The sequence below is a fragment of the Lycorma delicatula genome, chromosome 2 (genome assembly GCF_047948215.1).
Source record: "Lycorma delicatula isolate Av1 chromosome 2, ASM4794821v1, whole genome shotgun sequence".
Lineage (NCBI taxonomy): Eukaryota > Metazoa > Arthropoda > Insecta > Hemiptera > Fulgoridae > Lycorma > Lycorma delicatula.
The window spans coordinates 63,978,017-64,000,841 of record NC_134456.1 but is presented as its reverse complement, the minus strand read 5'-3'; the positions used below and the strand labels follow the sequence as shown (position 1 = coordinate 64,000,841).

Genomic DNA, 22,825 nt, shown 5'->3' with positions numbered 1-22,825 from the left:
TGTTAATTTTGGCATATTTAATGAAGTCTGTTGAATTATAGTAGTCAATAACTATTATCAACCATATAATAAGATTTCATAGCTAAAGACAACTGTATAATAGAGTAGAATTTGAACAAATACATTATTGTTTTTGGAAGTAGACCAAACATATTTTCTGCAAAAAGTGAATTATAAAAATATTTAACTGCTCTGTAAAATTTTGTACATTATTTTGTCGAAGGGCATTATGAGTAAATTAAATAATCAAGCCATATTAAAATATTTAAAATGAAGAGCTGTTACATTTTTAACAGACTCAGAAAGGAGGTGGTTCTCAAATCCAAAAGTTTTTTTTTTAATGTATGTTATGCCATATCCCCAACATTAGGAAACTGAGTATAAACTGAGTCAAAAGAGTATACTTTTGCAGTGGCCCCATATAAATTTTAACCAAATCCAATGGTAATCTTAGGAAAAGTACCAAAAAAACTGAACGGCTCAACACCCTTAGCTGCTGACCGCTTTCATCAGTGCAGTGTTGCTCTCTCGTCTATATTATCGTTTTTTAGTCTCTGTGGAACTATTTATGGAATTTCTTTTACTATTTTTTTTACTTAAACAAGCATTCCCTTTTTTTTCATGGCTACTTTTCTTTATACTACATATAAATATTAAATGTAGGTTAATATATTAATATTAATATTTATTTTTATTTATACTTATTATATATATAAAATGGTGAAAAAGTGCATTATTCCTAATTGCAAAATTACAATATAAATATTTATATATGTATTATGCAACAATAAATAATAATTTTGCAATGTTACAAAAAGCTCCCAGCTGACATCACCATGTATGAAGTGAGTTAATTATTATAATTTTGCTACAAATATTATTCTGTAGTTATTGTAAACATGTTTTTAACCAGGTACTTGCAAACCTTGTCCAAATGTCTACTCTCAATAATGAAATCTATGAATTGGGTAGATTACATAATATTATTATTTCTGTCACATCTTTCTCATCATGTGGTCTATTTAATGCTACTTTATTTGGGTACAAATCAGACAAGGCGAGGCCCTCTAAGATTTTAACTCTATAGCGATATAAATCTGCCCCTTGGCAAACTCTCTTTTGCTGAGGTCTATCACTGCCCTGTCAAGAGTTGTACCCTGCAGTTACAGCCAGCTTAATATTAGAAGTAGCATTCTGCGCTCAATATCTCTGTATCACTTTGTCACTTGGAATGGTGTACAAACTGTTGAAATGGCTATGATACATATATATATATATATATATATATATATATATATATATATATATATATATATATATATATATATATTAGAAATCACTAAAAATTGTGAAATAAAATGATCTAAAAAATAAAAACAGTTTAAAAAATAATAGTACTAAAAAGTTACAAATAATTATATTTTTATTAACTAAAGTAAAATTTTTGTCAACTTTTTTTTTAAGTACTTACTACAAATTGAATAAAACAAAAGGATTCATTAAAAATTAAGTGTTCTCTTAGTACAATAAGTAAACTTATAATTTAATCAGTGTTTACTTACCTTATAAAAAGTTACTTAGAGTTTTTCCAGTAATGTCTTATTTTCAGTTGAATAAAAACAAGAACTGACTTAAATGAATAAGTTAATATTTATTTTTAAGGTAGCTATTGAGAATATTTGTATTACAGCATTGTTGACTTGCGTTTTAATTTGAGATGTATGGCAAAATTTTGAAAAGAAAATTACTTTGAGAGTAAGGATATTAGCCACAGCAATTCAAAGATTTTATTGCGATTTGAAAGCAAAGTCACACAATACCTTTCAGATCACTTTTTGAAAGAAGCAGATGAATCTAGAAAAGAAGCTCTTTTAACTCACATGAGAAAATGGAAATATTTTTGCAATTTGTAAGACAACGGATTTCAAATTGGAGTTGCATGAGATTTTGGTATTCACCACTCTATAGGACACACTCTATAGCCTATGTCAGTTTTATTACAACTGTACAATTTCTCATAATTATGACATTCCACCTCAAAGTTGTTTTTACTATTATAATTTAATGTTTGAACTTGACTGTGTAGTATCAGATTTGGCTATTGCTGATATTCTATTGTTGATAACTTGTTCTTTTTTCTTGCAAAAAAAGTGCTCAATTTGTTCAAAAAGAGCTCATTTAGTTGCTCAAGTAAAACAAGACATTGGAGTTCTGATGTAGACAAATTTTTGGTTTCTTTAATTTCTAAATAGAACTTCTTTTTCTTTTGCCATTCAATTACTGTAATCTGTGCAGATGGTAATTCAGAATGCACACTTTCATTCTGCTTTTCATGATTAAAATTTCAATCTGCTTTTTTTAATGAAGTTTGGGGATCACGTTTGGCAATATCACAGCCCCCTTCAATTTTCTGGAAAACTTGACTTTCTTCGTAATTTAACCGGGCTTTTCTTCTTATTTTACATGTGGGATTTAAACACTGTTTATCTGCCTTAGCAGCCTAACAGTTGGTTGAGGTACTAACTTTACATAACTTTATGTTTAACTTGTGTTGGTTGGCACTGATTTCAAAAATAGTTATTTATTATAAATACTTTTATAGTGTAATGTTTTATAACTAACATTTTTATGAAAATATTTAATAGAATAGTGTGAACATCTACTTCACAACCATAAGTTGCCAGTTTTAGATAAAGCATGCATGATTTAATTATATCATAAAATTTTAATTCACAGATTTTATGGAACTTTGTCAGTAATTTTATGAAAATTACTGACATTTTCCTGTTGAAATAGCTAGTAGTTGCTTTTTATTCCTGTGTTTTTATCATTCAAAGTAAATATTTTGTTGTTCATACTGAAAATAATAAAGAAAATTTCTCAGTTTATACATTTAACTTGTGAAGGACAGTGCTGAAATGAACCAAGTTTAAGGTGAATTTGATTGCATAGTTTCTAGTTTATTTTCTATTTTAAAGACTGAAATTAAGATCTTATACAAAATTAATTTTCTTAAATGCCCTTCTTTAAGTTTCATTGCAAAAAATTTTACAATAATCATCATATTCTGACTCGAAGGAAGTTTCCATAATTAAATTTTAATAAATTCTTGATGTTTAATATTTGCTACTGTAATAAATATCACTCTTAAAATAATTAAATTTTTTTTTAATAAACAATTGTTTTACTGAACTTAATCATTTTAAGATTTTTATTATTCCTCGTTAATGTTAAATTATATTTAAATTCTATTAAAATAAACCACCTAGTACAGAATGTAAGGCAAGATGATAATAATATATATGAGATAAGGTGTATTTTACCTTAATTTTTTTATGAAAGTACTTTTGCAGATCCTGTATCCTCAGTTGTGATTGAAATATTTCCATTATTGCATATTAAAATAATGAAAATTGTTTATTAATTTATATGAGTGCTGCCATCGTAGTTTTTATAAGGCTGTCTCTCTCTCAAACAGTGTCTGACGGTTTATCAAATTAAAATTTTGTTTGTATTTATATATGTAATATTTTTCTAATATATTTCATTTTTATTAATTTCTAATATCTCTAAATTTGTGTTACTATCAGAAATATAATGTTTATTGTTTATTAGATGGTCTGCTATATTATATAAATCTAATTTATTATTTTTATAATCTCCATAATGTTCAAGAAATCTAGTTTTAAAAGATCTCATTACATTTAATTAATTTCACACATATTATTTACTTTATTATGATTATTAGTTTTCTTTTCTAAATATTTTATTTAGATTTAAGTTAAGCTTAAATCTAAAATACAGTTATTAAATATAATATAAACTGCTTCTTTATATATTATTCGTTTCCCCCAAGTGCTCCTGTGGCCCCAGACTTAAACCTAATTGAAAATCTTTGGGCAGTAATCAAAAAACCACTCAAAAATGAACTTAACCACAAAAATTGACCTCATTAAAGCAGTAATGAAATCAGACAGCAGTAATATCTGTCTGATTTCATGATGAAAAAAAGGGTAGGTATATTTGTTGAATCTACGCCAAATTGTGTATCTGAAGTGATTAAGAATAAAGGAGGACATTGTTATTTACTACATATTCATAAATTGTACAGATGATTTTTTTCTAAATAAAGTTACTTTTCATTAAATAACATTTGTGTTCGGATTAATTTGCATGCTACTGTATAATATAATATTTAATAATATGTCATTATTATATAATTACTTGAATAATGTCAATGTCAATAATGTCAGTATTGTATATGAAGGTCACGTAAGTCTTAAATAATTATTTTTATGTTTTAAAGTTCCCTTAGGTCATGTGATAATTATTTGGTAGCCAATCAGATCAGTACTTAATATTATGTTAATAATTTATAGCCTTATGTGATGTTGGTTCTCATATTCAGTATCTGTTACAGTTAAAAATTTACACATTTTTCTAATTTTTTATAAAAAAGTGTTATAAATCTGCAGGTGGTGCAAATGATTTTGTTATGGTTTAAATTTATTGTGGTGTGTCCTACATATGCTAATAAGTTATTAATATAATTTATTTATCTTGTATTATGGCATTTTTTTTCAATTATCAAAAAGTTTGTTTTTCTGCCGTTTTGTTGTGGCCTTCACTTGATTTTTGAAATTTATATTTATATATTTTTTGAATTTTAGTAAACCTTACATTACTGTGTTTGAACCAAACTGATAACTTACAATGTTAATTGTAATGATTATTACATTTTAACTTTGGTGGCCATTTTGAGGTGAAGCCAACGTGACTGCGGCCATTCTTTTTTTTTTTTGTAATCCTTTAATGATCCTTAATTTGAATCTGAAATCAAAATCAGAGATAAAAAGTGTTCACACACACACACATACATATTAAATTTAATAATGAACTTTTTGTTGAACATACTGTATTCAGTAACAAACACTGGTTGAAAATTTCATCAAAAAATTGAAAGGAAACTTCCACCCTCTGTTTTTTAATTATTTCTTAACATAATTTGAATTTCACACACAATATATAAAACATTTCAAAATACTTTGTCCTATTTGTTGGCATAAAAGTAATCTTTCCTCATAATCCTTACTATGATATTTTCTGAAATGGTTTTGAACTTCTTGAAATAGTTTTCCAGTTACTGTCAGAAAGGTTTCAAATGCAGCTGTTTGGATCTCAAGAATTGGTTGGAAAATTAAAAACATAATTGCTGGAACAATTGTTTTTCATTAATTCATTAAGAAAATAATATAAAAAAATAAATTTAAATTAGGTAATTATGTTTTAATTTTTCTTGTGTAAAAATTTTGTTACCAAAAGAGTTTAATTGTACTATTGAAACGATGATAAAAAAGTAATGACTTTTTGCATTTTTTAATTCCCTTGTGAAAGAATTATGATTTTATTTTTTTTGTTTTTTTGTAAAGAACATGAATTTCAAAATTCTAAATAATGGAATTACCTTGCTGTGATGCAATCTTTCTTTCTTTACCTTCAAAATTTCAGGGTTGTGGACTAGAAATTATTTCTTTATAAAAAATATTTTTGGTAATAACTCTATAATAAGGTCATGAAAAAATAAATCTATATTATTTTTTTGTTATTAATTAAAGTAATTTTGTATTAAGGATTAAAAATATTTAACATTTAAAAAATTTATATTTCATAAGAGAAAAAGACTAATATTACGAAACAAAGTTAAAAGTTATGTTTTTTCTTCATCTCCATCTTCGATTAAGATTTTTTTATTGTACTGGCATTTTCATCATTATTATCACCTCATTGTCTTCTTACTGTAGTATTAATTACTCCTAAACTTCATAGGAAGTTTGTCAAATTATCAAAGAATAGAAAAATATCATTTAAGGTACTGTATTCTGGGTATCCTGTACATGCCTCTTAATCAATGACCAAAGAGTATTACCATGATCAGTTTACAGAGCGGCTTAGTCTCAGGACCAAACAATTAGTCTCAGTCATAAAAGTTTAATGAAATCTCTACAATATAATATGTTGCAGTTTTTTGAACTAGATTTAACTTTTGCAGTTTATTTGTTTACTTACTGAACTAGTTTAACTTATTTATATTTATATTAAGTTGCAAATGTGAATCGTTTGAATCGAATATTAAGGTTCACAAAGAATTAGCAATTTGATTATATGAATATGAGTATTTTAAAAATATAGAATTACATTCTTTTTGCTTAAATATAAAAAAAAATCTATTGTTGAGCAACAAATGTTTTTGGGGCAGACCTGGTTTGGGTCTGCTATAGCGTGGTTTTATAGTTAGTGTTCTAGATGTGTTCACCTGGTTCTAGATCACTACCATTTTAATGCAAAACTGCTCTGGCAATGGACAGCTAATCACAGGAATGTGACACAGCCTGCAATTGCCTGCTTTGCAGCATGGGAGCCCAAGTCTGGACATGGTGATGCAGGTGGATGCTGCCTTCATTAAGTCAGATTTCTTGCTGAAATCTCAGAAAATGAAGACATGAGTCAATGGTGAAGTCATGAACTCTCGTTTTGGGTTAGGAAGTCAATCTTCCTGTGTTTTGAGCAATTAGGGTAAACAATATATAAATTAAGGATAACAATATATCAGTAAATATAACCCAAAAGAGTTCAAACCTTTGTCACGCAGGCTAATGTAGTGAATGTTTTGAAATTCCCTTCATGCTGCTAGGACTAACAACGACCCATGATAGCAAAAATCTGCTAGATACTCACAGATAGGTCAGTGTAAGAATTGTTATTTCACATTTATAGTTGGGCTGGTCATACTGCCAAACTATAAATGGGATAATGTGCTGTCCAAATTGCTTGAGTCAGGGCTTTGATGTGGCCCAGACTAAAACTTGTGTTACAGAACAATTGGAATATGTTTAATTGGAAAAAGTTTAGTTGAAATTTATGATTGAAAGTTTACTTTATTAATAGTAACCGTAATAAATGATCAAACTTATGTTTTCATTTTACACATTTATTATATTTAGGAATAGATTATTTATTAACAAAATTTCATTATTCTTTATTAAAATGAATAATTGGTAAAGTTGCTGATACACAAACATATTTTATAGATAATTTGTTAAAGTTGCAGTTATAAAAAATGCAAATTAATACTTTCATTGATGAAATATATTATTTTCATTGATAATAAAATCATGCTCTCTAAAGTCACAAGGGAATTCAACAATATCAGTTGACTGAAAACTGTTGGAAATGTTCTTAAGAAATCATGAAATGGTTTCACGTAAAAAAACTAGTAATGATTTTTTTCACCTTTTTAGCTTAGTGGACAATCTCTTCTTGCTGTTCTTTCCATGGAACTTGCTGTGAGGCTTTTATTACTTGGAGATCAAGAGCAACTAACTTACTATTAATGTATAATTATTGTGTATAACTATCTTACTAACAGTTCGATTGATATCTGTTAATCTATAATGTTCTAAAGTTGATTATAAAGCAGTTTTTTGATTAAATAGTAACTATTTTATTTAATTTTTTGTAACTACTGAATGGCTGTTATGTTCTAAAGTTGATTATAAAGCAGTTTTTTGATTAAATAGTAACTATTTTATTTAATTTTTTGTAACTACTGAATGGCTGTTATTTTGTAACTACTTATCTTTAATAAGAAGAATATGTAAAAAGATTTTATTTATAAAGAAGAGCCCTAGTTACACATTTGTTCTTCGCATGGGTGATTCTGTGCACATGTCTGTGATCAGTAAATAACAATCACTGTAAAAAAAAAAAGTAAGAAATGTGTTACAAGGCACACTTCTGGTGTAAATTCCAAGGCATAGAGAGCAATGGAGTTAAAATAATTTTGACGATAATTTGGACGATTTCATAAGGTGTTATTTTCTGTTAGTGTGTTCAATAGACTTTTTCAGAAAAAGTATACTTATTATATTTATATACTTTTATGCTTACTGAAAAAGTTTACAGAGAAAGTATATTTATTATGAAAACACTTGTTTTTGTTTAACAGATTGTTATAGATTTTATAGATTGTTCGGCAATCCTGAATCCATTGGGATCAGTTGTGAAAAAAATTTAATATTGTGTACTGTAATTCAGGTACTGTGTACTTGAATGCTGTATTGTGTACTTGAATGCTGTATTGTGTACTGCTGATATGAAGTAAGTTAGATTGAAACTTTCTTGACTAGTATTTTATATTTTGTACTTTGGCATTAGGAAGTCTGGCTTTATTCGATTGATACTTAAGCCATTATACTTAGGAAACAAAACCCGGAGTTCACCCTTAGCCTTCCTACCACATACCAAAGATGCACTGGGTCTTTTAAAATTCCTGTTGTCTTCTCTACTGAGATAACCTAGCAGGACAGGTCTGAACTCTTCATGAAATACTTGAGAATGAAGTACCTTACCTATAAAAGTGCTCAAGGCTCCTTCCAGGTAGAAGGTGGATTCCACATTTTCATGGGAAACTGAGATATTTTTACATAGATGAGAGCAGCACATTACTGAACTTAATATTGTGTCAGTCTGCTTAATATGTGCTGATAAAAATTTTTTTTCAGAGATTAATTGGATTTTGTAGAGGAATGTATGGTATGAAGGAAGTATACTGTTTAACTTCAAACAGTTCAATACTAGACACCCACTTAAGCAATCTCAACTGTTAACAAAAGGTCTGACTAAATTTTGGACCCAGTTAGTTACAATATTTTAAGTTTAAAAAATTTGAGTTTAAATTGGTAAGTTTCCTAAAGAAATTATTCCTTAAACTTTTGATAAGTGTATATTCTGTAACAATGAATTCTAGTAAAGAATCCTTCTTGGATGATGTTTGTAGTCAACTGTTGTCTGACATTAGCATGTATCATGAACATGCTTACAACAAAAGAAACTGCTGTGCCAGGAAAGTGAGTGGTTTAAATATTTATAGAATTTTCTATAGGTGTGATTTTTAAGTATTTCTAGCTTCAGTGTAATGTTAGATTGGAAGTGGAAGATATTCAGTAATTTGTTAAAGATTGTTAGAATTAGTTTTTATGCAGTTTGTGCTATGTAGATTTCTGATTATTAGTAATATTTTACACTTTGTTTTGTCATAATCATTGCTTCATTATAAGTTTATTTGTGAGAGAGAGTGTGTGTGTGTGTGTGTTTGTGTATGCACACATGCACGTGTGTGTGACATACTCAGCTATATATATATATATATAAATAATTATATTTCAGAAAGTTAAATAAGTTTTTTATTTCCAAGATTATGGACATTTAGTTTCTTAATTCTGAGGGTTAGAATAATGATTGAGCAGCAAGTAGTGTACTTAATTTTTTTAATAAATTTGTAGTTGAATACTTTATAACCAGTTAATTGTGTGTGATATTAATACAAACATCTGGTAAAAATGAAAACTGGTAAAACATCTGGTAAAAAATTTTTTTTAAAGGAATCTTAGTTCCTTTGGTCCATTTTTTCCAGCTTTGGTCCAGCTTTTCATTACATTTGCAGATTTAGATTCTGTATCAGCTGATCATCATCAAAAAGGTTTGTTGATATGAAAGCAACCTGGAGTAAATTTGAAAGAAAAAGATAGAATTTTGGTGTAATACTAGCAAAAGTAATTCTAAAGTAATACTAAAGTGTAATTCTAAGAAGAATCAATGAGGAACGGATGATCTATTTTATAAAAAAGTATGATTAAGAATGATCTACTACCATGGTAGATTGGTATTTGTTGGTGTGATGCCATTACTGACATTTTTATTGTATTGTTTTTAAGTTTTATTGAAGAGTGTTTTGTTATTTTTTGGGATTTGTTGAGTATTGTATTCGAGTGGTAAATAACTTCATTTATTTGCTCTGGAAAAAATTAATTTTTTAGCATCAGTGATGTTTTTAGCATTTATTGAAGATAAATAAAAACTTATATTGTTTTCCAATTCTATTCTATCATGATTCAGGTTATTATGTGTCCATTTGTGCACAGAAGGTTCGTTTAGATTTTTATTCTGCCAACATAACAGAAATGAGGTAAAGTTTGATTTTTCTATCAACCATACTCTGACAGAGAACTTACATTGTCTCTAGAGCATTGCCTCTTTCTTGCATTATCATTTTCATTCATGAAATTTGTTGGAAAAATTTTTAAAAATGTGTAAATTTTTATATATTTTGGCCAGTGATTGATTTTTGTGGCTACACTTACAATGTGCCTTAGTTAAATGTAATTTAACAAATTATTTTATAATATACATTATGTTATATTTTATATAATGAAACAAATTGTATACAATTTTATATATACATTTTTTTTATATTATGCCAAACTTTGCACATAATAACAAGAAGCTGGCTTTTCTTATCTTGGTTCAACTCGTTCTGTTTGTTGGGGTCTCTGTGCAATACTGAATTATGTTTTAGTTTATTGTCATGGCCTTTGAGTGATAGTAACCTACCTAGTGGTTTACACCTAAAAAAAAAAAATTAATAATAAATTTATGGCTGAAGTTTTTAAAGCATTATAATGTTAATATGTCATTCATAAAAATAAAATGTTCTCAAATAAAAATATAAAATAAAAAAAAAATGTTCAGACATCTAGTTATTTTCATAGCAAAGCATTTTGTTCATGTAAAACAATTGTAGGGTTAAATTCGTATGTTCATTATGTTTCTTTAAAAAACTTGTGTAAATGTATTTAATACGTGTGTATGTGCTTTTAATAGTGTGTTTTGTATAAGAGGCCGACCCATCATTCTGTTGAGTTTGGCCTTACGCCAGTTGCCAGTTTTCACTGGTCATATATACTTTGCCAAGAATTCCTTAGAATTTAAGAATCAGTTTGCTCTAAACTGTACTGCTGTTATATCTGTTATGAAGTATTTAATTTAATATTGAGTGGCCTTAATACAACGTATTGTAGTTTAGTGTGGTGAAGTGTGGAGGTGATGTTCAGAAATGTTATCTTTAACTTTCATGTCATCAAATTTTGGGTTTGCAATTAACTTCATTAATGTTTGATTTATTCTTTCTGTTATTTATTAGGTGAATAATTTCTGTTATTTGTTTGGTGTTACTATAATATGGCTGCAAATAATTCTGCTAGCAGTGGGAATAGTTGCAATGTTGATATCAATAATGTGAATGATCCAGAAAGAAAGCAACCATTCCTTGTGCAGGCAGTGTATTCATTTAAAGGCAAAAATAATGATGAGGTAAGATCAGGTTTGATTTTTTCTTTCTTTCAGTTTTCTGATAAATTGTAGTGTTAGTATTATTTTTAAATTTACTTAATACAGTTTTTTTGGCATTCTTAGAATATTTGTTACCTGACATCTGAGTTAGTTTTACACTTACAAAACATGTGTAGGTTTATAGATAAGTAAAATGAGTTTTGTATCTGATAGACCTGTAACATTGTGTTCATAATAAATCTGTAAAATAGTAAGTCAACTGTATTAAAATCAATTTATTCAGAATTTTTTGCTTTAATAATGTAAAATTATATTTAAAAACTATAAACTATATTGTAAAAAGAGTTTCCTCTTTTTGCAGAAATAAATCTTTAATAAAATTTTGAACATTATGGACTTGGTTCTGTAATAACTCCTAAGTTCAGTGCAACATATTACAGTTTACTACATTATAATATTATTACAATAACAATATTAGTTTCTTTTGCTAAGTTGAAACAGTATCTATAATGACATTATTTCACATGAAAGGGAGTACATTTGTGTAAAGGGGTACATTAATTTGTTGCTTTACATTATCTATCCCAGTCTTTTCACTATGATGCATGTAAACCACTGGGGTACGACAATTTTCAGTCATAGTTGCTTTCTCTGAGATTAATGATGTTTATTATACACTAGACTGTACCCTGTGGTGAACCTATCATTAGTATGGCTATTTCAGTGGGCTGGGAATGCCGATATGTGACCATACGTATGGCTTGATGTAGAAGATAATAGGAAATTTCTTTATTCCTAACTTTTCTTAGTATATTTATTTTTTAAAATGGCTGCCATTTTCAAGAAATACTTTTATTTTTTTCTGCTTTCTGGAATTGTATGGTATGAGGATGTTTTAAAAATCAATCATTGGAATCTTCATTATATTTTCTGTTAGATTGAGAGAATTGTGTTCTCTTTGTCTGTTTGAATTCAGTCATATTTCTATCACTCATATTTTGTCAATCATATAAATCTGTTACATAACTGGATTGATATGCTATTATGTTGGACTGTCCACAATAGGATCAATTGGTCCTTCTGAACAGTACCTAACTCTTAATTTTACCAAGAAAAATGGGTATTCACTCCTGATTAATGCAACTAATTATTTAGTTGCACTTGAAATATAGAATCCACAGCTTTACAAAGCAGCCGATTGGGGTCAGTTGTTATTACAAACTTGTCTATGATTACACATCTTCACAGTACATGTATATCCATTAGCTGGATAGGATATGTATTAATTCTCAATACTACACTATTATTGGTGTCCAAAAACAGTATTGATACCAATACTTAACTGTAATAATGACCATTGCACTGCTTTAGTCATTTATAAGAAGGATTTTTTAGTCTCCTGTTTTTCCAATATTTCTTGATTCTTTCAGACCTTGCCCTCTCTGAAATCACTCTTCCTTCCTGTTGTCTATTCATTCTTGGTTGTAGTATAGTTTCTTTTTCAGTTACTTAATTTCATCTGTTTTTTCTCTTAAATCTTTTATTGTTATTTCAAGTTCTTTCAAATCTTCCTTAATTTCTGCAATCCATTTTATGTTGTATTTACTATCCCAGAATTTTTCTATAATCTTGATAATCTGTTCCCAGGTGTTCTGATTAGGTGTACTAAGAATGAAATTCTTTTTTTCTGATCTACTGGTTACAGGTTCTAATTCTTTATGTACTGCTTCATTGGAGAGAATTTTTCAGTGTCTGACTTTCTGATATTTTTTATTAATGCATGTTCATGCTACCCTTCTCTTGAGCTTCAAGATTCTTCTGCAGTCAAGGAGCTTCAAGATTCTTCTGCAGTCAAGGAGTAGTTGTTTTAAACAGAATTTCATTTCTGTATGTTATTTCTGGTTGATCACAGTTTTGTAACTATGGAGAGACATTTTTTATTGTATGTGTTTATGGTGAGTTTTTGTGAGTTTGGTCGTTTGTTGACTATGCTGATCCATGTAGGTTTTTCATCTAAATTGTAAGTGATAATTTCTCCTAAATTTTATCCCAATTTTTATCTTCTGGTCATCTATTGTGGTTTTATTTGTGATTGTAGGGTTGGTTAGCATTTTCGTGTTTTCAAAGGATATTCTCAGGCCAATCTTTTCTGCTATATTTTGTTGTGCTTTTATCTGTTTTTTAATTCTTGAAGATTGTTTGTTAGCAAAGTCAGGTCTTCTGGAAATTCTAGGCAGATAAGATTAGATTTTCTTTGCCCTTCCTATTTTGATATTCTTTATATGACTCTCTCTATGTCGTTAAGGCATAGTTGAATAGAAGAGGGGAGAATCCATCCCCCTGCCTTAATCTGGTTTTTATGGGAATTGGTTCAAAGAGTTCTCCTGTAAATTTAACTTTTGATTTTGTGTTCATTAATTTTAATTTTATAATTTTTTTCATTCTAATTAACTTTGGATGTAGACTGAAACAGTATTTTTAACATTCATGGTCTATGAATGGAATCATATATACGCTTTCCTAAAATCTACAAAGATTTAGGATTATTTAATATTTTATAGTAAGCCATTACTAATTTTAACATGATATTGTTTTGGGCAATTTCTGCATGGTTTAAAACCCCCTTGATATTCTCCCAATTTATCTTATAATTTTTTTGTAATTCTATTATAAATTATTCTGGAGAATATTCTATAAGTGCAATCTAAGAACGAGATCCCTCTATAATTAACTGGATTGCTTTTTTCACCCTTTTTGTGAAATGGATGGAAGATAGCAGTTGTTCAATGATCCAGGAATTTTTCCATTAACCAATTTCTGGTTAATGCCAGGTGCAGAGAGATTCGATCTGTGTTTCCAGCATATTTCCACATTTCTGTGAAAACTTGGTCTTCCTGCGTGCCTTGTAATTCTTCATTTCTTTCAGTGCATACACTACTTCTTGGATTTTTTTTTTGGGGGGTTATTTTTGCTGGGTTAGTTTTAAGAGGGGTGTTGGTGTTGATTTCTAAGAGTTCCTCCAGTTCTTCACAGTTTAGCAGCTTTGCGAATTAAATTTTGTGAAGGTGGCTATCAGGGGCCAAAACTCAGCCTCTGACTTGTTTGTTATGAATAGTTCTTTCTTCTGAGAATTTGTAACATCACTTTAAAACTTTTTTTAATTTCATATTACCATAAATAGTATTATATGTTTATAAATTCATGCTAGGCATTCATCTTTTGTGTTTAGAAAATGTATAGCTGAATGAGCTCCATATTTGATATCATTTTGGATCTACAGTGTCATTCTAAAAATGAGTTATACACAAACTATTTAAAGTCTATTTTATTACTGGAATTAAATAATTCCTTCATGGCCTAGATGTGAAAAACTACATTCTGGACAGACATGGTACATAATCAGAACTTTGGTAACAAAATCATACATAAAATATTATTATGCTAGGTATTCTATATGCAAGATATAGAAGCTAGCATTGGCATTAAGTATCTACGGGCAAATATTCTTGGTTAATAATTCTTCATGTTAGAAGATCTAACTGTGAATTTGTAGAAGGATTTAATATTTTAAACAAAGATCTATGTTTACTGCCCTGAAATGAATGGGGAAGTTTTCAAGGAATGACGTCTAATTAGACATGTAGACGATGGTTGTGTATGCCGACGGGAGCATTTTAGCAAAAAATTTCCTAGAAAAGTTAGTGTTTTTATCAAGATCATAAATTATTAAAAAAAATTGTTCAATCATCTTTCCTCAAAGATTATTCTGTATCGTTTATATATATATTTCTTTTAGCTATATCTTGTTTCATAAAAGTAGTTGGCTTTCATATTGCTATACAAATCTTTTGCACATCCTACTCCAATGGTCTATGGAAACTAAAAATATTTTTTTAATTTTTAAAAAAAGTTTTTAAATTTAAATCCGTGTCGATAGTAACCAGTTACATTTAAAATTTAAAAATCTTAATTTTTTGATAGCTCTTCTCTTATCTTATATGTTAGAAAAGTCGGGCTGAAAACTATTTTCAGTCTGTCTAGTCTAGGCATTCTACTAGACAGATCGGGCTGATTTTCTTTTTTTTGCTTCGAATGACATGTGTCATCAAGCATCATTGGACTCCAAACTTGAGTCAACTCTAAGAAATCCTCCAAAAATCTTCATTTATTCCTTAATTCAGGAACTTTCTGAGGTTATTATTCATAGGAAAATCACTTTGAAGGTCCAATGATGTTTGATGACATATCTGCAAGCTATTCCAAACAGAAAAAACAAATCAGCCCAATCAGTCTGATGATCTGGAAAAGGTTTGAGCATGTGTTTTACCTGTAGTAGTAAAGGAAAGAATAAAAGAAGGGGGTTTGGGGATGAGATGTAAATGAAATAGGTTTTTAGCTGATTTTTTAAAAATATTGCTTTGTAATAATGTTACGGTGCAGCACAGGTTCACTAGGTTTTTTCTAATTTTTTAAATATACAACATTACTTTGTAATAATAACACAGCAGAGCAGCAAGGAGCCTACTTGTTACTTGAAAAAATTAGCCAAAAACTTTCACCTCCTTCTAAATTTAAACATTTTTATAAAATTTTAAAAAGTTATTTTTTAAAATTTTTTAAACTTTTCTCCACTTTTATTAAATGTTAATTTTACCGGAGTGTTTCCTTGAGATAGGACCCCCAAAATGAAAAAAATCCTTTTTTTGTTATTTCAAATTTTTAATGCTCAAAATATATTTTGTTAAACAGTAAAGTCACTAAAAAAAATTAATATCCATCCGTGATGAGGGAGCAAACAGATGAAATTAAAAAAAATATATTTGTTTAAAATCAATTTTAATGATTTTAAATAATTAAAAAAGCTTCCTGATACATGAGCCCCAAAATTTCCAAAAAGTCAAAACATTCTTCAAAATTGTGATGCTAATATACTAACTTAATTAACATTTCTGTTAATTGATTTTTGTTGAGCATCTGGCTTCAAAGATTAAAATTAAAAAAAAATTGATTGTAATGAAACGAGTAATTTTGTTTAATAAAAAAAATTAAATCAATAACATAAATTTTTTATGATATATGTTCTTTTAATATGTTGAAGAAATAACTGAAACAGCTAATTGAATGTTTTTGAATTATTTTATCCTAAAGATAGAAATACAGCCTAAAATTACTAAATTGAAAAAACTTTCTGACTAAAAATAAGTGAATTCCTTTTCATAATTTTATGAAGATGAAGGTTTTTCATCGTTGTGTTTTTTGTGTATGGCTTATTTTTTACTTATTTTCAATTGGTAGGTTTATCTGTAATTTAAATTGACATATAATGAAAAAATGTTAAATAAAATAGTTTTGTTAAAAAAAAGCTGACAACAGTTTTGGGACTTTCCTGTCAGGCAGCTAAATTTTCTCATGTTCCGGGAAAGACCTACTACTGTAGGTTGTTTCTGATGTACAGTTTACACACATATACATTCAACTTAATTTAAAATATTTATAATTTTATTTAAATATAATATTTTTTCGTTTATTTAATTCAATGTTTCTAACTAAAGGGCACGCATATACCCCGTATTTAATTTGTGTGGGTATGGTGGTACTAGTGGCAACGGTTGGCACTAACTAAACTAATGTAATTTCACAACTTGCTCAGAATAAATTTTGCTTGTACGGTTCAAGACACAGCCAGACTGAGTTACTTTTTATTACTTCAAATATTATTGATTTATCTAATTTTACTACTCGCCTATGACATCACAACATACCAGATGACTACAACAATTTTTTTGGGATGGGGATGTGACTTTGTAAAACGTTTTTGCAAATATTGTTATTTTTATATAGTTATTATTTTTTAATTGTTAATAAATGTGCCTAAGAAATATATCCTTAATTAGGTAAATGATATGACTGAATGAATGATATTCATGAGTGATATGATGAAATACATTTTTAATATTTATATGACTTTTTGAATAATTTTTTGATTTTGTTTTTGTTGTCAAAAAATGACATTGGACTTTAAATATATAAATAAAGTTCTTCCTCTATGAATCATGAGACTTTGCCGATGGTGAAAGGGCTTGAGTGCTTGAGTGCAGAAAGTACAGAGTAGCTGAACCGAAGGTGCAACCATATTGGAGAGATATCTGTTGAGAGCCAGACTAAGGAGTGATTCCTGAAAGAAGGCAGCAGCTCTTTCAGTAGTTGTTAGGGGTGTAGGTCAGGAGGACTTAAACAGCCATATTAACATCACTCAATCTTCTGAGTACTGCGCAGCTGAAAGCAATGGAAAACTACAGCTGCTTTTTTTTCAAGAAACCGTAAGTCTCTGCATTTTCATGTAGTAAAGATTGAGGCAGCATCTTCCTTGTTAAAATATTCCAGAGATAAACTAGTCCCCTATTATCTCCAGGTGGGGACTACTAAGGAAGGGGTCACCAGAAAATTTAAAAATAACATTCTTCGAGTTGGAGCATGGAATGTTAGAAATCTAAAAAAGATTGGTAGGTTAGAAAATTTAAAGGAGGAAATGGGTAGATTAAATGCAGATGTATTAGGAATTAGTAAGGTATGGTGGGAAGAGGAAAACAACTTTCAGATGATTTTAGAATAATGAACTCAGCTTCAAATAAAGGGCTGGCAGGCGTAGGTTTCATAATGAACAAGATTATAGGGAAGAGAGTAGAGTATTTCAAAATGCATAATGTTTCATTATAATGAGTATAAAATCAAACCTAAGCAGACAATGATTGTTAACGCCTATGTGCCTACAAGTGCCCATGATGATAATGAGATGTAGATGACGAGTGTGTATATGAGAAATTGACGAAGTAATTAAACATATAAAAGGGGATGAAAATGTAATAATAGTTGGAGATTGGAATGCAAACATTGGAAAGGCAAGAAAGGAAATATTGTGGGTGAATATGGGCTGGGCAAAAGGAATGATAGAGGAAACCGACTTATAAAGTTTTGACGGAGTATAATTTAGTAATTGTCAACACCCAATTTAAAAATCATAATAGAAGAATATACACATGGAAAACACCAGGTGATACTGCAAGGTATCAGATAGATTATATCATGGTTAAGCAAAGATTTAGAAATAAACACGTAGACTGCAAAGCTTACCCTGGAGCAGATATTCATAGCGACCGTAATTTAGTGATAATGAAATGTATATTGGGGTTTAAAAACCTGAAGGAAAGATATCATGAATTGGTGGAATATAGAGAAGCTTGAGGAAGAGGAGATAAAGAAGATTTTTGAAGAGGACATTGCAAGAGGTCCGAGTAGCAATTGTGCAAGAATTGGAGCAGACAATTGTGAAGAATAAATAACAATTAGCTTAACTAGTCGTGCATCAAAAATCTTAATTAGAATTCTGTATAGAAGAATTGAGAGGAGAGTGGAAGAAGTGTTAAGAGAAGACCATGTTGGATTCAGGAAAAGTATAGGGACAAGGAAGCAATTTTAGTGCTCAGATTAACAGTAGAAGGAAGATAAAAGAAAATTAAATCAACATACTTGGAATTTATAGACCTAGAAAAGACATTTGATAATGTAGACTAGAATAAAATGTTAAGCATTTAAAAAAAATTAGGGTTCAAGGTACAGAAATAGAAGAACAGTTGCTAACATTTATAGGAACCAAACGGCAACTGTAATAATTGAAGAACATAAGAAAGAAGCCAAAATAAAAAAGGGAGTCCTACAAGGTTGTTCCCTATCCCCGTTACTTTTTAATATTTACATAGAACTATTAGTTAATGATATTAAAGAACAATTTAGATCCAGAGTAACAGTACAAGGTGGAAAGATAAAGGAGCTACAATTTGCTGATTAGTTAGTAATTCTAGCTGAGAGTAAAAAAGATTTAGAAGAAACAATGAATGGCATTGATGATGTGCTATGCAAAATCTACTGCATGAAAATAAACAAGAACAAAACGAAAGTAATAAAGTGTAGTAGAAATAATGTAGATGAACCACTAAATATAAAAACAGGAAGAGAAAAGATTAAAGAGGTCGAAGAATTTTTTTATTTGTGAAGTAGAATTATTAAAGATGGACCAAGCAAGAGCGATATAAAATGCCGAATAGCACATGCGAAACGAGCCTTCATTCAGAAATATAATTTTTTTACATCAAAGATTAATTTAAACGTCAGGAAAACATTTTTGAAAGTATGTATTTGTAGCGTAGCTTTCAATGGAAGTGAAACTTGGATGATTGGAGTACCTGATAAGAAAAGATCAGAAGCTTTTGAAATTTGGTGCTATAGGAGAACATTAAAACTCAGATGGGTGGATAAAGGAAACATTTGGAAAATGAGTGGGTGGGTGGAAACATTTGGAAAAATATAGTTAAAAAAGAGACAGACTTATAGGAGGCCCCATATTAAGGCATCCTGGAATAGTCTCTGTAATTTTGGATGGCAGGTAGAAGGGAAAAATTATGCAGGCAGGCAATGTTTGGAATATGTAAAACAAATTGTTAGGGATGTAGGATATAGGGGATACACCGAAATGAAAGACTGGCAGTAGATAGGGAATCTTGGAAAGCTGCATCAAACCAGTCAAATGACTGAAGACAAAAAGAATCCAGAGGAGATGATATATATTAGAAAATTTTGTGCTTTGTTACTAGCAAATTTATTTTTACATAGTACTGTATAAGCAAATCAAAGGTGGAATGTATATATATATATACATACGAGGGCTATTCAGAAAGTAAGGAACATTTTGGAATTTTAAAAAACCAAATACAAGAAAAACTTTTTATTATATACATGTGAAAGAGGGACTAAAATACTACTTTTCAACATAATCACCATACAAATTCAGGCACTTATCATAGCAGTGTACAAACTTTGAAATTCCTGTGTCATAGAATTCTGCCACCTGTGATCTCAACCACTCAGTGACGCACTCATCTTGCACAAAATTTGTGGTAGCCTAGCTTCTGTGAAACAATTTCAAACAATAAAGGCCATGAAACTTGTGGGAAACATAGAGAAAGTTCAGTTATTGTGAAACGGCGGTTTTCACGAATCTTTTCATTAACTGTGGAGACCAGATCGTTAGTCACAATGCTCGGACGTCCACTCTTCTCTTTATCGTGAACGTTTGTTTGGCCATTTTTAAACTGAATGCACCACTTCCTGACAGAACTTTCACTCATTACGTTGTTCCCGTACACTTCACATAGTTCCTGATGAATTTCTATTGGTTTTAAGTTTTTTGCCAACAAAAAACGAATCACAGACCGCACCTCACAACTGGTAGGATTTTCGATTGCAGCACACATTTCAAATTTGTATATAAAAAGACAGGGGCAGTGCGGAGATGTTCCTGTTGTCACGGCTGGACGCTGACTGAGGTGCTGAGCACGAGCACACCAATATATACGCGATTGGTGTGCACCTGGCGGCGTCAGGTGGAAACGTTCCTTAGTTTCTGAATAGCCCTTGTATATGTTAGTCTAATCATGATCTGTATTTCTTTATTTAATTTAAACAAACTGTGTCTGTTATTTTAGTGTAATGTATTTAAAGTTTTGTTTTTGATTTCAGCTATGTTTTAAGAAGGGAGACATTATCACCGTGACCCAGGTGGAAGAGGGTGGTTGGTGGGAAGGCACTTTAGGAGAGAAAACTGGCTGGTTTCCATCCAATTATGTTAATGAATATAAAATTTCAAATAGTAAGATGTTTCAGTGATAAATTAGTTTTGTGAATGTGTTTTGTATTACACACCTAGTACTAATATCGTATATATATATATATATATAATGTATAAGAGGTGGTTACACATGAGGTCAATGAGAGCCACATTCCGGTTTTTCATGTATTATAAAGAGCCACATCATAATTACATAGTATTAAATACACAAATTCAAATTTCATTAATATGGTTAGACATTCTACTCAAGTGTTGTGCTATGTAAAGTATATATATATATATATATATATATATATATATATATATATATATATATTATACAATAAAATATAATTAAGAGAAATAAAATACAAAATAATTATTTTAAGATTTTAGTAATAAAAATGAAATATAATAAAAATATAACATTTAATGAAGACCTTGGTCAAATCTTTGAAAATTGTGTAATTTTATTAAAGCTGTTCGCAGCATTGTGTGAGATGATTGTTGATCTACTGTGAATGGTATTTCGACTTCATGAACTTTTTTGTGGAAACAAACAAAAATTGAAATTAGATGGCAAGCAGTACTCCTAAACCCTTTCTTTAAGAAATTTTGTGGATATTTTGATTCTGGCATGAGTATCCAAAATTCAATTATAAAAGTAGATTTGTGCTGCATTTACAATGACTGGTCTTCTTTCATCTCCAATAACTCCAGAATAGTGGACAAAAACAGGCAATTGTGGAACCTCCTGAATATATGCAGACTCATCGAGAGCTAAACTAAATGCTGTACAATTATTCAAATTGCGCATCAAGCTTTTTTCAATATTTTTGCTAATTGCACCAATACGATGCTCAGTTTTACAGCATGACATAGGAACCTCTGCAATCAGTTTATGAAAGTTTTGTATTATCTGGATCCAAAACTTTAACTACTTCTTTCAAGTTTCTTTTAATAAATTTTCCTTCTCCATATGGCACAAGCAGTGCCATATGAGAAACATTGTGCAATTTGGCACAAGCAGTATTTCAAGCTATCTTACGTTTGCTCTGTCATCTTTGCAACTAAAAGAAAACGAGTCTTGTTGCTTATGAAGACCAGATTGCAAAGACTTAAAATTGAGTCTATATTGATTTGAGAAGTTGGGATGACTTACTTACTATTTATAATGTTGACATAAATTGCTTACTTTGTAGTTGGCAGTTGTAACTGTACAAATAAGACACAGTGACTTTCCATTATTGTTAATAAATGCAATATTCTGTACCTATTATTTAGTAAGATTCTATTTTCTTGTTTATATTTTCATTTTTTGATATTTTCTGAGGTCATGGAATCAAAAAATTTAATTCCAAAGTCTGAAATTGAAACAAAATAATTAAATTAATTTACATCATGAAAAAAAATAACACAAAATAAAATTTATATAATAAATTAGTTGCTTGGACAATTTAACAAGAGTCAATAAAAAAAGTTCTGAAATAGTAAAAAAAGGGATTTAAATTTTCAGTGGGAGCCATAGCCATTTGCAGATTGTAAAATACACACACGCGCGCATGGTATGTTTGGAAAATAACTGATCATTTTTATCTATGCGCCAATGGAAATATTTATTAATATGCAGTTGGCAGCATTGTGTTCCACATAACCTCCTCTGTAACCACATGTTCTTGAATTGTTGACATCTCATATAGTCTGTGTTATTGTTATTTGAGTGCAATGTATTTAAGTGCTAGTAGTGATTTTTGTAACGTGCAATTTTCAGGAGTATTAATACAACGTAAAATTTTGTGTGAAACGAGAAAATTTTCACAGAAACGTTTCATTTTTTGAAACAAGCTTATGGAGATAATGCCCTGGGTCGTATGCAATGTTATGAATGTTTTTCATGATTTAAAAATGGTCATCAGTCAATTGAAGAAGACCCTTGACCAGGAAGACCTTTGACTTCAACTGATGACACTCATGTTC

General features: G+C 29.4%; 1 protein-coding gene across 3 annotated transcripts in view; it reads left to right on the top strand.

Moving 5' to 3' along the window:
- RtGEF (Rho-type guanine nucleotide exchange factor) overlaps positions 1 to 22,825 on the top strand; it is a 138,318-nt gene that overhangs the window by 30,938 nt on the left and 84,555 nt on the right. For 2 of the 3 annotated variants that reach the window (XM_075355424.1, XM_075355427.1), the window contains exons 2-3: positions 11,039 to 11,208; positions 20,761 to 20,890. In XM_075355424.1, the coding sequence (XP_075211539.1) occupies positions 11,077 to 11,208; positions 20,761 to 20,890 (262 nt within the window). In that variant the 5' untranslated portion in view covers positions 11,039 to 11,076. Of the gene's footprint in view, positions 1 to 8,561; positions 8,739 to 11,038; positions 11,209 to 20,760; positions 20,891 to 22,825 lie in introns of all 3 variants that reach the window. The other variant, XM_075355426.1, reaches the window with a different exon arrangement.